The 15,489-nt window shown below is 38.7% G+C and overlaps 1 protein-coding gene across 1 annotated transcript; it reads right to left on the reverse strand.

Annotated features, from left to right (window-relative positions):
* Positions 1-2,898: 2,898 nt before the first annotated feature.
* Positions 2,899-11,154, reverse strand: CA7 (carbonic anhydrase 7). Its single transcript, XM_009488301.2, has 7 exons — positions 11,115-11,154; positions 8,894-9,091; positions 6,200-6,318; positions 5,219-5,314; positions 4,912-4,974; positions 3,305-3,460; positions 2,899-3,021 (listed from the first exon to the last, which is right to left on the reverse strand). The coding sequence occupies exons 1-7, from the start codon at positions 11,152-11,154 to the stop codon at positions 2,899-2,901; spliced, it is 795 nt and encodes a 264-aa protein (XP_009486576.1).
* Between the last annotated feature and the right edge of the window lie 4,335 nt (positions 11,155-15,489).

Raw genomic sequence — 15,489 nt, forward strand, 5'->3', positions numbered from 1 at the left:
TTGCAGTTTCCTTTTATAATCTCAAAATAAATGAAGTTACTTATGTTGTAGAATGTAGTTTACAGCTTTAAAACCATACAAAAGTTAAATATTTTGCTTTTTTATTGAATGACCAGAATTTCAAGAAACAAATAAAAGGCTTCCTTTTATATTTTGCTTCACCATAGTAAAAATAGATCATGTTCTTTAATCCAACAACTGACACACCCCACCCCGCCCCAGTAAATAAGATAAAGTTTCTTTCTTAAGGAAGGTATAGTTCAGTTTCTCCCAGAAACTGAACACCTTGGGGGATTCAGCATTTAAAGCTCTTTACAATATCTAAGCTTTTACAATAACCTTGTGAGCTAAACATTATCCTTCTGTTGTTCATGAGTAAATCACCCTTAAAGAAGCTTAAGTACTGTGTTCAAGGTCACAAAATGGACACATTCTGTGGATAAATAAGATTTTTATTTTATTAGACTGAGTGGTTGTAGCTGGGGAAAAACTGGACGAAGTTGTGGTATACAAGCCCTCTTTACCTTTTGAGAGACTCGGTGAGCAGAAACCTACTTATATGCCTAGAATGAGAGAAAACACTGAAAATATTGAGCAGTGACCTGCTCTATGAAAGGGTGTATGAATAATAACACAACAGTACTTTGGTAACTTGATTAAGCTATATATGGTAAGTAATATTGGTTAAATTTTAATCAGAAAAGTATTTTAATTTACCCCTAATAAATTTTATTTGGGCCATCAAATATTAAAGTTCTTTTGAAAGACTTTTTGCATTTTAAAATGAGTCTCTTTTCACCTATGTTTTAATTTTTAACAGGGACGTAAGAGTCACAACAACAATAATTTAACTCTGACTGGGGAAGAAGTCATTCAAGATGCACAAAATTTCTTCAGTGAAAGGATTAAGCTGAAGTAGAAACTGTTAGTCCCAAAAGGTGGGAAGAATTGTGATATAGACTAAAAATAGTTTTTAAACAGAGGTAGGCTTTCTAGAACTTTAAAAAAGCCCAGAAGCTTGGGAGGGATAACTTTTACCTGTACTCAGATTATTCTACTATAGCATAATCAATTTTTTTATGAAACTGAAGGTAAACAATCAAATCATTCCTTGATGCAAAATAGATGCATCAGCTGAAGATATCAAACAGCATTTCTGTTAATGAAAGCCCAAGAAAAACAGTGCTGTAAGTGGGGAGAGGTAGGTTTATTCAAAATAAAGGATGAAGAGATGCACACTTGATTTTAAAGTCTCATTTATTTCATTTCTTAAAGAAATTGAGATACATTAAATAGATTTTCTGCAATACCAGTTTGCATTACTAGCAAAGTTACATTCTTAATAGCTAAAACCATTGCATTTTGTAATGATTTTTTGTTTCCTTTAGCATCTGCTATATAAGAATCTCACATCTAAACCAATACTGAATTAGCCCTCACAACATCCCTGTGAGGTAGGTCAGTGTTACCCTCATTTTATATAAGAGGAAACTGAGGAACAGAAAATTTTAAGTCAGTGTACCAGAAAAACTGTCAAAGAGTTAGGTCTAGAATTCTAGGTCTTCTATCCCTTGTACTGTGCTTCACACCTAGTGTCCTTCTCCCTTTGAACAGCCCATAGTAGCTGTTCTCCTTTTTCACCCTGCTTTCCTTTACATTTACATCTTCAATGATTTCTCCATCTAAGCTGATGAAAACTGATAAACGTCAGCAATTTCCATCTGAACTATACAGATGAAGTAGAACATTTGAAGCCCAGAATTAAAGTAACTGCAAATAGACTGTGGGTAGTTACAGATAACATCACTGTATTTAGTACCAGAGACACAAGTCTGAATTTTGTCACTAGCTGCAGAAGCAGTAATACTAACACATGGCTTTTCTAAAGCAATTTTCTTTTGAAGAGGTAAAAGGACTCAGGACTGATGAAGCCTCATATCTGCAGGGAATATCCCTGACAGACCGCCATAGCAAGGGGATGATTTGTGCAGCATTGCACATTCAGTGCAGTCAAGGTCTACCCACATTAGATCCCTAAAGTAAACAAAATATCTACTTTCTTTAGGGCAGACAATGAAGGAGATCATATTGCAGAGGAAGTCACTTAACTGAGGTAGAATTTGAACAATTGAGAACCCCAAAAACACATACCTGAATTGCTATAGATGCTCTTTTCAAGAAAATTGACGGGGACATTTAGTTGCTTGCTGCATGGGCTAAAATAACAAATGTCTGAACAACACTGTGCAATGAAATGGCCTGCTTTTAAACACAGCATTTACGTTATTTTAAATTAGTTATAAAAGAGCATCTTAGAACACTAATTTTAAACTAGATATGTAGTTTTCATACCACTGCCTACTTGAGGCAAGGAACTTTTTTCTAGTGCTACTCATGTACACTGTATGTGTTGACAGATAGCAAGAATACAGTGAAAGCAATTTTTAAATCAGAGCTCAGCAAATGCTAACAAGAGATTGGTAAAGAAAGTTTAAGTAGAATTTGTCCAAAAATCTTGACTACTGTTTCATCATATATTAAATGAGACAATTAGAAGTTGTGGCCGTCAGTACTAGTAGATCACTACATGATTTCCCACTTTCTATTAAGTGGGATTTTAATTTCATCTTAATTTTTGGAGTTTCAGGTCTTGGAGAACACTCTAGTTTACTCAGCTATCCCTTATATTAAAAAGGGCTAGTTAAAAAGATCCCATTTCTCAAAAGAATGAGGAATTCTAATGAAATATAAAATCAGAAGATTGTCCCCCTCCAAGTAGAATGTTTGTGGAAATGGCTATCTTGTGTGTTCCATGACTGATCTCAAGACCAGAGTTTCTGTTTATAGCATCTCAGATGTGGAAGCTCTTGGATATCTCAGGGCTATTATTGATTTCCTTCAGGCCTTGAAGGAAGCTCGAACTACTCTCCCCTTAAGAGGCTGAGGGGGGCGAAAATTATTCACCATTTGGATCCTCTGGTCTTCCTCATCAGTGAAGAAGAGCATGCGGAATTTCTCCAGCTGTAAATTCAGGTGAAATAATTTACTGCTTAAGAGGGCAATCAATATTAATGTTTTTTAAAAAGGACCAAAGGAAAGTGTTCAGTACATTTTAATCTGTTAATAGAACAGGTTCAAGCAAGGATCCTAGAAAGTATTAACAGAAAAACACAGAAGCCCTGATTATTGAATGGACTGATTATTCACATGCCTTTTAACTTAGCCCCATTGCAAATCAAAACAGTCACTGCCCGTTTATCCAATGTTGAATCCTACAAGAACTAGAGGAGTATCAAAAGTTTACCTGTTTCTCAGAAATTCTGATGGGTTCTTTCAACACTATCCATGTTACACTCTCATTAAGGGGTGGTGTTGTCAAAGAACCAAGGTATGTCCAATAATCTAGACTCAAAGGCAGGAGACATTTGGGATTGAAGCTTTTAAATTGAGCTTTTGCTCCCTGGAAAAAAAAAATTGATACTTGAAATTTAGTTTTACTTTTAAGTGCAGGTTAAAGAACACTTTTTGAAAGAGGAAAAAAATGCTAAAGTAATATTAAGAAGTAGGGGAAAGTAAAAAAGAAAAGTCTATAAAAGTTTTGCTGCCTTATAACAACTGTTACCTAAGAGTAGCATGGCAAGAGCAATGCCTGCTGCTGGCCTACTGGACTTCGAGTTCTTGCCCCATTGCCTCTACCAAAATTCAGCTCTTATCACAAATGTCTGAAAATAATGCAGGAAGGGTATTCTGTACATAGTGCTCAGTGTGAGCTATAGATAATATTGTGTCAGAATTCCTTGTCTCATTACTTTCTATTTTCTACGCTTTCCATCTATTTCAGTAGAAAACTTGAAACTATGGAGAACTTGGCCCCAAACAGTCATTGTCTGCTAGGACAAATAATTGGCTTTAAAAACCAAATCTTCAAGTCTAATTTTAGAGGAAGGTGGATCAACCAAAAGACCAGTAGAAATAGGAGGAGGTGCTGCCTGAAGTAGTGATTACCTTAACTACCACAGTCTAGGGCAAGATTTTTCAGCCTGTATCCGAAAGGTGCTTAGTCACTCAGAAAGCACTGTCCAATTGTCTGTAAAATTGCTTATAAGGAACAGAGTGAGCAGCTTATCCCCAGCAGCAAACCTGCAGACCTTCCATCGCTACAACTGAGGGATGACTATTTCTTTCCTGCAAGTGGAAGAAATCACTTAAGCATCAAAGTATTTTTTAGTGTCTGCCGGCTATATATTGCTGTGTAACTGCCTTCATTTCCTGTCTTTCACAAGTATATACAGAGGAGCAGGAAATAATATGCCCACTCAAGTATTAGATATAGTTTATTTTGCAGATTAGAACTTATGCATATTATAGAATGCATTAACCTCATGTAAATCCAGAAAGGGTAACATTTGTAGCGGTCTAATCAGTTGGCACTTGAGAAAGTGCCACAGGTATCACTCTTCAGCCAAGCTCTCTGGTTAAAGACCACCTTCAGGTATCCCTGTAAGAATAGATGAGCTCAGGACCTCATTAAGATTGTGCCCTGACAGAGCTGTGCAGCAGAAGATAGACAGCCAGCTTTGACTTGTTCAAGGCTACGCTCAGTGGAAAAGGATTATTTTGTTGAGTGTAGGCACCAAGCCTGAAGGGTCATGGAGCTTTTGCTTTTAGATACACTGGGAAAGGTTGAACCTCTGAATCACCAGGAGGGTCTGCACAGCCTTGGGAGGCACCTGAGATTAGGCAAATGAGCTGAACTTTGGAGGGGAAGAGGAGAACACAGCTACAGTGATGTTCTAATGATGGGAGGATTTGTGGTGGGTGATTTTTCCATTTTTGTCTCAAACATGTACATGAGCTTGATTTTTAAATGCTATCCCAGAAACAATTAAATTTAAAGAGCTTAAAACTTACTTTAAATTTTACCATGTACAGAGCATCAGTGAGTCTGTTCATATTGGCATGTTCTTTCCCAATCTAAAATAATGGAAAAGACAGGTTAAATAAGAATGACTATTATTATGCTGTGAATAGGTGTTGTTTTCTTACCCAAATCTCAACATTCCTTCTAAAGTAAGCTTAACAGCAATTTGCAGTGAGTTATGCTTCCAATAAGTCATCTGTTTTCCTTAAGTACTTCTTAAATACGTGGCTTGGTTCTCAAACACTTGACAGCATAATGCTTTTCATCATGCAAACGTGCTATTTTTGTGATTCTTACCTCCAAGAAAACACCAACTACTGCCAAGCCATCTGGAGCTGCTGCTGCTTCTCCAAATGTTGCATATTTTTTGGCATTCCAGTGAACTAAGTGGAGCTTTCAAGAAAAATAACAGATAAGAATTAAACAAATTAGTGATAGAAGCTGTGAACATAGGTTGTCTCATATTGACACTAAAGGTCATTCATAACAGAATGTAGGTTTTGCTCCAAAGGCATCTTTGGAAAGATGAGCAAGTTCAGTCTTTTGGACTGGTCCATAAGCATGGACAGACACTAAACAAAGCTTCTACATATCAGCCTTAATTTGAGATAAATCGGGCATTAACCTGCAACTCACCTTCCATGGTATGGGCATTCATCCAATGAAGCGCTATGCTCCAGTACTCACTGACAGACTCCAGGATGCTATGCTACTGTCATATTTGGGATAGATTGTGCTGGGAAAGGCCTGGGCCTTGGCCTAGCTTTGTAGAACTCTCAAGAGGCCTCAGAGGAAGCCATTTCTAAGCTATGAATAGCACCAGCATGGTCATTTCACAGGTCATGATCATCAGCTGAAGCCTAAGCTAACTGTGCCAGGTAGCGGAGCTGTACATGGCTTCTGAGCATTGTCTGTCAGTATATCTTCCCCATCTGTGCAAGTAAAAGGATGTAATCAGTTGTGTGCAGCAGGCTAAACTATGCAGCAAAGGGCTGTTAGAGGTGCTGCGTGAGCACAGCAGCTAAACTGTGGGGCTAGCTGTGTCCTGTTGAATAGGATAAGACAACCGAGAATCTTGGAGAAAGGGCTGCACTGGGGTGATAAGTTCACTTTCTAAAAACCAGGGTGATCAACAGATAACTTCAGTGTAAGGAGCTGACCTAACCATGAGGAGTAAGCAGTCAGAATCCTAAGGGGCATGCAGTCCCCACTGCAGACAAAGTCATTTGTCAACAGCATTTGCATGAATTAATCCCATCTGTAAAAACACATCATTACCTCACATGGAAAAGGTTTGCCATCAATTGTATGCTCCGATCCCTGGCTGTGCTTTGTGCCCCAGTGAAAGTGAAACTGCTTTAGCCGAAATGGATTCTCAAAGGGACCGCCACTGATTGCTAGGCAGAAAAAAAAAAGAGGAAAAAGCTTAAGCATGCTGGCTTTTTAGCTTCCTATTAGTAAAAAATAACCACTGTTGGCACAATACTGGGAAAAAAAAAAGCTAGCAGCGTCTCCCATTTGCCAATATCCAAGATATGCATCTTCCAGACATTTAGAAGGGTTGGATTTCTTAATGGAAAGTACCTGAATTCATGTAAAAATTTTAATTAAAAAAAAAAGTTGAGTGGCTTCTTGTACAGAATTTTGTAGCTTTTTTGAAAGAGTATATTTGACATATGAAGATGTGGTAGCTTCATTTGATTATGCCTTTCTTGTTAAACACAATAAATTCAAGTTGAATATTAAAAAAAAAATCTCAATTTGAAACTCATGTACCTAAAATATTTTTGACAGTGCTACTTGAGATTTTGTGCAAGAGAGTGTAGACACCTTGAGCATCAGGTAGGCAATTCAGCTAAGTATTTCCTCTTCAGAGTGTCTTCCCTTCCTATGGAGGTTATCTACATTCTGTTTCCTTTAAATACCTGATCCCATAAAAGAGGTAATATAATAGCTTGTACTTTACATGACACCATTCAGAATCTCAAATCACCTTATAAAGGTGAGGAAATGCTACCAAGAAACTTCATACATCATTTAGAAATAACACTTAAGAACAGATGAATGTTTAAGATGTCACCTATAGAAGATACTTTATCAACAGCATCAGTAATGCTCCTGCAATTCTATATGGCACTCAATCAAATAAATTTTTCCCAACAGACATGAAAACCTGATTGAAGTCTTATATTAAGAATATTAAAATTACATTTGGTATCTGTAAAGCACTTATCCTCAGTGTAGTCTGTACCATTTTATTAAAAAAAAAATTAAACCTGAGGCTCGCACAATGCTACCACATGTGCCTAGTTCCAGTTGGCTTTTTTGCATGGAACTGGCCTTGCCAAAGCAAAGGTTTTAGTATTAATTATAAGTACCTCCTAGTATGTTTTTCTGAACTTAGCAATGGAATGCACTGCCTGTCTTAAACATTATTTTAATAAATCTAGCTATGATGGGTTACTGTCAAAATTTTGTTGTGCCATTTATGCAGAGCTGTGAGTCACTAGATCTATTTCAACACAACTAGAAACACTTTAAACTGTGTTTTCCACTCCTAGCAATCTTCTTCCTTGAAAGTGTTATTAAAACAAGGCATATGCTTAGTGTAGAAAGGGCAGAGGTCTTCATTCCTGCATGTGCTCTGAGTCTGTATCTCTAAATGCAGAGTAATAGATGATGTTAAACTTATAAAGCTGGATAAAGTTCACTGTTACATAGATATAGTTCAGCTTAGAATTGCACAAGAGTAGTTAGCAAGCTAAGGTAATACTTCCAGGTATATATTTTACAAATTATCTTTGTACTGTGACATGCTTAATGGATCTGTTTGGTTAAGATGTTGGAAAATGCACATCCAATCTTTTCTTCAAATTCAGTAAAGATACTTGAAAACCTGATCATTTCGTTGGGCAGTTTTAGATTCATTCCAGAAGAGAAGTTTTAAAACAAAATGGCTGGAATTAACCCCCAGGCCTTATTTCAAAGGGTTACCAGCACACACAAGTCACTTCTGTGAAGTAGTAACTTGAGTATCTAGGATATCCTATTTAGCTAGAATCAATAAACACACCCAAATAGAAGATGAAATCAGCTGACAGGTTTAAAAATTGTTCAGTGTCTTTTTAAAGTACTCTTTCCATTTATCAGCTACTTCATCTCCATTTGAATGCTCTTCCCCTATCCCCCAGATGTAAAAGCAACGTCTACCATGGACATAGAATTAACAGAAGTAATCAATCACTTAAAGCATTTTATATTCTCTGCCAAGAGCTAAGAGACAAGAATAATATACAACTGCAGATAGTCCAACATCCATAGGCTGCTACCAACTCAGAATTAGCTGAAGTTTTTATAGTTTCTGAAAATAGTGAACTGCTATGAGGCAGGGAGGAAGGAATAAAACAATGCAAGGTAACAGTTAGTGACTGGTCCAGATACAACTTGGTGTAGTAGACTATGATTATGATGACCACACTGTATGACCCGATCTCTGCTAATCCTCTTCTCTTCCCTACCCCTGTGGATGGAAACCAGGCAGCGAGCCCAACAGAGCTGGCACGTGTACTAGCATCTTCAATTTGGATGATCATGGAAACAGGGCAGTGAGGAGGGTACTCTGCATCTGGATGTGGTCTAGGAGTGCTGGAGAGTTGCATTGTTTCCCTGTCTAGCAAACTGACAATCCCCATTTAAAAGGGAAGCACTGCAAACAAACTTCTGATTTTCCTGATGCAAGAGCTTTTCCCAATGCAGAAACACTATTCTGCTGTGCAATATTGCATTGCTAGAGAGGCGCAAGTGAAGACAAATGTGAGGCTTAAGACAACAAAATATAAAGGGCTCTGGTGATATGCCTTATTCTAAACTGAAATCATACATAATATAAAATATACTATACAGGATGTACTTGTTTCCCTTCCTAAGTCACAAAATGGTATTGTGAGTTAGTTGGCTGTGTGTTAGTCTCACCTGTCTTGTCATCAGTATCTTCAAACTCAACCATAACCGAATGGCCATTGTTGGAGATGTTGAGAGATGTACATGATTCATAGGAGATAACAAGTGGCTTCAGATTAGGGTCATAAACTGCTCTTGCAGAAACTATATCAATAGGTGACTGCCGGTTCCCTTTGGCAATAGGATAAGATTTGTGCCACTCTGAAGGTCCTTCAAAAGGAAAGAAAGAAAAGCACCATGAATTTCTTCCTACTCTACACAAAGTAATTATTACAGGTTTTCATGAGGCTTGAAGCAAAGCTTGCTGAGCAGGAGTGACTTGAAAGTTTGGTATCCAAGAAGTTCGCTTAAATTCTAAGCTGGTGTGTTTTTATTAGCACAAACAGGCTGCAGCAAGATGGGGGATTCAAATATCTTGTACAAAACACACTGAGAAAAACACAGCACATCAACAGACTGCTGTATCTTCAGTTACTTGTGCCACTAGTTTTCTGCAGTTTGTAATTACATTGCTAAGGTGCCTGAAGACCTTCCAAGGTGGGTGCAGGTATAAACACACTTGCATGCACACATACACTCCTCCAAAGAAAGAGCATTTAATTCTTCCTGGGAAAGATAGTGTAAAAGCTCCGGTGATTCAAATTAGATGCAGATGACTCAATCTCTTAGCTACTGACTATGCAGTTATTTTTAAAACCATTTTATGACTGCAGTAAATCTTTGAGGCAGCTTCATTCTTCACTCATGCCCATTATGCCCTGAGTAAAGGGTAGGGTGTGATAATTAACATTTTTGGACTTCCTGACCCCAATAGAGTGGGGAGAAAGACCAATTTAATAACACAGTGCTCTGCTGCCAGAGCTGGAACATTCTTATGCTGTTTGAGATAACAAAACCTTATCTGTATCAAAGAATTACTTATTCTGACCACTTCTTTTTCTACTTTAATATAGGTAGTGCAAGAAACAATCAAACTCTTCTACTGCTTATGTTCAGAAAGTATTAACAGTAACAATTTTACTTTAAGATTCCCAAGAAGCACATTTTTAATTGTAGCAGTCTCACATACTTTCAGAAGCGGAAACTTTTTTTAATCAAGCACAGGTATTTACCCTCCTTCGGTTTATGTAACAAAACCAGTGCTCTGTTAGATTCTTATTTGTCTTTGGCATTTTCTGAAAATGCTAGGCTTACAAAATGGTATCTTTTCTCAGCCTGCCTATAAAGCAGATTTAGGATTTAAATGCTGTTACACAAGCTTAGGCAATGTAATTTGTCTCTTACGAGCTTTGTAGGAATATACATAGCTTTGTTACTACTACCTATATAGCCAAACCATAACACTATCTACTAGCACTAACCAGCTTCACTTAGCATTCAGGCTTGCTTCTGGACTCACCGAAACTAAAATAATTGCTGTTAAAAGAGAGAGACTGGCTCCTGAAGGTTGTGCAAAAGACTCATTAGACACTCAGCAGCCAAAATAAGTGTTGTCAAAAGAGAGAGACACTCCTGAAGGTTATGTGAATGATTGTCTTGCTGGACACCACCAGTCACTCATCCATCCTTCTCTGTAAAGGATACAGGTGCTATAAAACACTGTTGTAGGAATCTTTCAGTAGCTTCACATATCCTCTCACTCTGTGACACACATTCTTGGAGGTGGGAAGCAAAGGAGGATGACTAAATTAAAAACTGTCAAATCAGAAAGCATAAATTGTTCTGTAAAAGATCTCCAATACTGATCTGTACAATTTATTGATGTTCTAGAAATATATAACATATACCTCATTTTATTCACTTCTATGAAAGCCTAGATATCACATTTCAACAGCTGCACAGGATCAGAAGATCTATTACTGCTCTACTAAATCTTCTTTACTTAAAATAATTGCTTTTGGAGAGACACACAGAGTTAATCCTTTTCATAACAGCTTTTTGGAAAGGGACCCATCTGTAATATCTGCAGCCTGAAAAAAAAACCACTTGGTACTACTTCCCTCAGTTTTGGAACATTGATCGCAACAATGAAAGGCGGCAGGCGTAAGTTTGTGCATCTTTTGGGGCCACTTTCTGGGTGCTAGTTATTATCAATAAAGTAATTAATTACCTGCTGTATATACTTGATCTTGCATGGAAATGCAGGCAGCTCTGCAGGGCTCAGACAACAGTTCTAGAAAGAAAATGAGTGGGGGAAGAGAGAGAGATGCAGCACAGAAACGCTATAACCTACCGTCATCCTGCCCATATCCCCAACTGTGGAGGGCAGTCATTATAGGGGAGCTGCACCCCGCTTTGCTCTCAGCTCTTTGATCAGGGCACTGCTGCTTACCTGCCTTTATAATGCCTCACCGTGGGATCGGGTCAGCCCCTTAAAGATACAGAGCAGCCAAAGCAGTTCCTGCAGGACAGGGAAAGCACCCGCGTTCCTCCTGCTCCCAGCTTTGCTGCCCCTGCTCCTGCTCCTGCTCCTGCTGCTGCCCCTGCCCCTGCCCCTGCCCCTGCCCCTGCCCCTGCCCCTGCTCCTGCCCCTGCCCCCTCCATTTGCTAACTCAGCACAGGAGAAGGAAAACGTAAAACTGAGATACCTGAAGTCCCAGGACTTAGACTGTCCAGGTGGCATGGGGATCAAATTTAGGAAAAAGTAGTAGTGTTTTCCCATTCTACACCACAAGGAAGCAAGAGCCGTAACCTGCTCTGAGCATCAGGGCACAAAACGTGTGCAGATTGTAATGGGAGCTGCCCTTCTCACTTTTATGTTCTGCAGGGGAAACATCACCTAGTTACTGTCTCTCTTTGCTCAGGCGCTCTCTCCAGCTGCAAAAAACGAATGATGTTTCCACCTGATTTGTAACTAAAACTTCAGAATCAGTGCTTAGAGGAGATGGAGAACGTTCTCATCTCAGAAAAAATTACTTTTTCTACTTTTAAACAAGAAAAAAATCACACCAATTAAGGATAATTTGGTAATCTGATGTTTTTTTCTTTGTAACTCTAAAGAAACTTTTTAAAAAGACAAAAATAAAACTGTGGTTATATTAGGGAACAGAACGGAGCAGACTGTAGAGAAAGGAGCTGATCTGTGAAGCCTCAGTTATCTGGTATGATCCAGTAGCTGCCTGCACCCTGCTAAACCCATGAAGAGGCTACAATGAGATACCCAATCTGCAGCTGTACAATGTCTCAAGACATCTTTGCGGCAAGAAAAATGGCTCCTTGGTAGTAATTTTGTTAGATATGAGGACATGCTGTCTGTCAAGGCTGCATTTTATAAACATATTGATTTTCAGAAGACAATAGCACACAGAAATAGGGATTCTTCTATTATGCAATCAAGAAGATGGAAGAAAAAATCAATGAAAGCATTTTATGCAACTTTTATGTTGTGGTACTGCCTTGTAATAATTATTTCCTTTTTCAGGAGCTTTCCATAGGATTCAGCTATAAAACCTTTGAGATTCATTGATGTAAGCTATATCACTCAGTGAGGGATGTAGACTGCTGTAAAGGTCTCCCCAGAGTAGTTCTACAGCGACTTCCTCAGGTCAACTTCTCAATTTATTTCTGTTAAACTGCTGTGTTCTGCTCAGGTCCCTGCACAGGCCTGACACGCACCAGGCACTGACCCTGCGGGTAAGTCTGTGGCCAAAGAGTCGGCACACACAGGTCCCCGTGGTGACTCAAATACTGGAAGCAGTACAGCAGCGCTGCCGCTGGCTTAAAATACTTTGCTGCTTAGCCTACTAAGCCTAGACAAAAGAGCTGCAAGAAGTCGTGACGCTTTGGTTCTTAGTCTTGCGCGGCTCTGTGCTGTGTTTGTAGATAGGGAAACCAGATGTAGACAGAGTCACTCAGATGCAAATAGTCAGGAAAGCTGTTCGAGACCATGGGAAAAAGTACAAGAAGTACCAACTTACCAGTGAAAAGAAGAAATGGAAGAGGAATTTTGTACGTTAAAAAAGCAGACTATAGATTGGGGAAAACTGTACGCAAGATAGAGAGTACTGAGCAACTGTTTTCAAGAGAAACTTGAAAACTGAGGCTCAGGTCTTGCTCACAGGGCACGGTGCCATTGAAGTGGCCCAATGTCTACATGCATTTGACGCCATTCGCCACTTTAGCTTTTATCTTCGCACATTCAAAACCACATAGATGCCTACACATGTGGACTACAGAGGCAGGACATAGGAAGAACTCTGGGACAAGAGAAAACATGCTGAAGGCACGGCAGGAAGTGGACTCCACAAGATGGAGGTTTCATTGGTTGGATTTAGAAAAAGTGAAAGAGGGGAATGGCAATACCTGAGAGGAAAGAAAAAAAAGCTTGAATAAAATTTTAGCTATAAATGATAACCAGTGTGTATATGTCAGTTTAATGTGCTCCCCCACCCAATCAGCCTTCTTTCTTTTTGAGGAAAATAGTATGTTTTCCTTCAGGCTAGGCTAATACTGCTCCTTACACAAATATCACATTATTCTGTAACCCTGATGCTTCTTGATATTGGCTGCCTCTAAGACTGTATTTTCACTGATTCTGTCTGCAAACTATCATTTATCACTTCAAAAGTTGTGGTGGTAATCTAATTCTGACCTCAATTTTACCTGCTTGAATGGAGGATGATTACATCACACTCATGGACTTACGGAAGTGAGAAAAACAGAGTGGTAGGTGCTTAAAGGGTGGATTTCTCCAATGCTGAGCTAAAAGTGAAGTACTCATGATTTCCACAAATTTCTCATGGGCTTTGAGTACATCTCAAAAGTGTCTGCTTAGCAGTGAATGACAGGAAGATGTAATTCCAACCACTACAGTGAAAGGTTTCTAGCTACCTCAAAGAATAATTCTGTCTTCCCCAGTCTTCCCCCTCTGACAGTAATGCTGAGTGAACAGGCAGCAGCCTAGGACAAATACATGGGTTCTTCTGAGCCTGTCACTGTGTTGTGATACTGGACTAACAACAAATGCTTCAGTTTTCCCATCCCTGTACATGGAATAATTTTCTTTATGATTTAATTTGAGCTCCCTTAATTAAAATTGCTATATAAGAACTAACCATTACCGTTAGAAAGCTCCAAGTAAGGTTGTAATGCCAAATAGAAGTTGAACATATTAAGCTTTGCAGGTTTGAGGAAATCGGATTTTTGCATCTCTAAGGCAAGTTGTCTCTGTAATACAGCTCTGGAGTCATTGGGAGGTATTCACACAAGGACATCAAGTCACTTGAGGATAATGCTTTTGGTATATATTACTGCATCACCGTAGAGGGGCAGAGCTGCCTTTTAGGAGACATAAAATGAAAGAATAGTTACTTGGTTCCAAAGTTAATGGCTAGATGGCACTCTAAGCGTATTTGCTTAAGTAACTTGGCAATTATCTTTGCTGAGCATCTTTATTAATGGGGACACACATTTGAATGAGGTGCCGTGTGCCTTCTTTAATGCACATGAGTGCGTCCGATGTGTCATTGCCTATTAACAAAAATAGGGCAGGAATACAGTCAGTTTGGGTACAGGCTGCTCACTCTAGAGCCTTTGAAGTACAACAGGTAGGAGCAGATCAAATGTTACAACATTCATCACTCCAGAGCTTGCCTACACCTCAGGTTCTTGAACGAGTATCTTGTTTATCCAGGCAGCTCATCTCTCTTCTTATATTGCCATTACTAATGCTGGCAGCTTCCAAATGGGACCCATATGAAGGTGACATCTGTTCTTTATGTGTGCGTTAAAATAATTTATAATGAATCCAGAAACTGCACAAAAATACTTCACAAGGTAAATATAACCAGGAGGGTGTACTGCCAACACTAAACATTAAAAAGCAGAATCAGTCCGGATTTTTTTCATTTTTTAGTATTTTATTTAAAAAGTCACTGCCTACACTTGTTGATTGACAATGGAAATTTCAAATTTTATATTTTCAAGTTTTTCTTTGCAAACACAAAAATGTGGTGACTATATATTGACATTCTCATGCATCCAGTGTAACTTCAGGAGCTGAAAGTGGCAATCCTTCTCCCACAGCTACACAGTGAGATTCATGAGATTTCTAAGGCAAAGAACTCAACTTGTATTTAGTGGGACTCTCTTCCTGGCATAAGGGGGGAGGGGGATTCCCTAAGTAAAGAGGGAATCGAGAAGAAAAGGACAAAAAGGACATGCACAAAATTAACACACAATTTTGCAAGAGAAAAAGCTTGAATAAAACATGGGCCAATAGGAAAGAAGGAATTTATTTGGAACATTCTTGGGAAAGTGGTGCAGAAAAAGAGGAACATGGTACCTGGCTCCCAAGGAGTTTTCCAGCCTTTCCCATGCCATTTTTTATTATTACTTGTCTTTGACTTTTAAAGCTGTGCACACTTGGCTGCTTTATACCAGAAATGGGGACTATATTGTGGACCTAAGTCTGAAATAATAATTCTTATAATTTATGGTTTGTCTGGTTAAAACTGTATAATTGTAGCAGATAGCAAGAACAGAACGAGACAACTTTTGATTTTGGTAAACAGAACATTCCTACAAATATTGCAACAGTCACTGAAATTTCAACAGGAGGAAGGATTTACTGTGACACAGCAAACACAAAGCCTGAGAAAAATGAAGTT

The sequence above is a fragment of the Pelecanus crispus genome, chromosome 8 (assembly GCF_030463565.1).
Source record: "Pelecanus crispus isolate bPelCri1 chromosome 8, bPelCri1.pri, whole genome shotgun sequence".
In the NCBI taxonomy this organism is placed as follows: domain Eukaryota; kingdom Metazoa; phylum Chordata; class Aves; order Pelecaniformes; family Pelecanidae; genus Pelecanus; species Pelecanus crispus.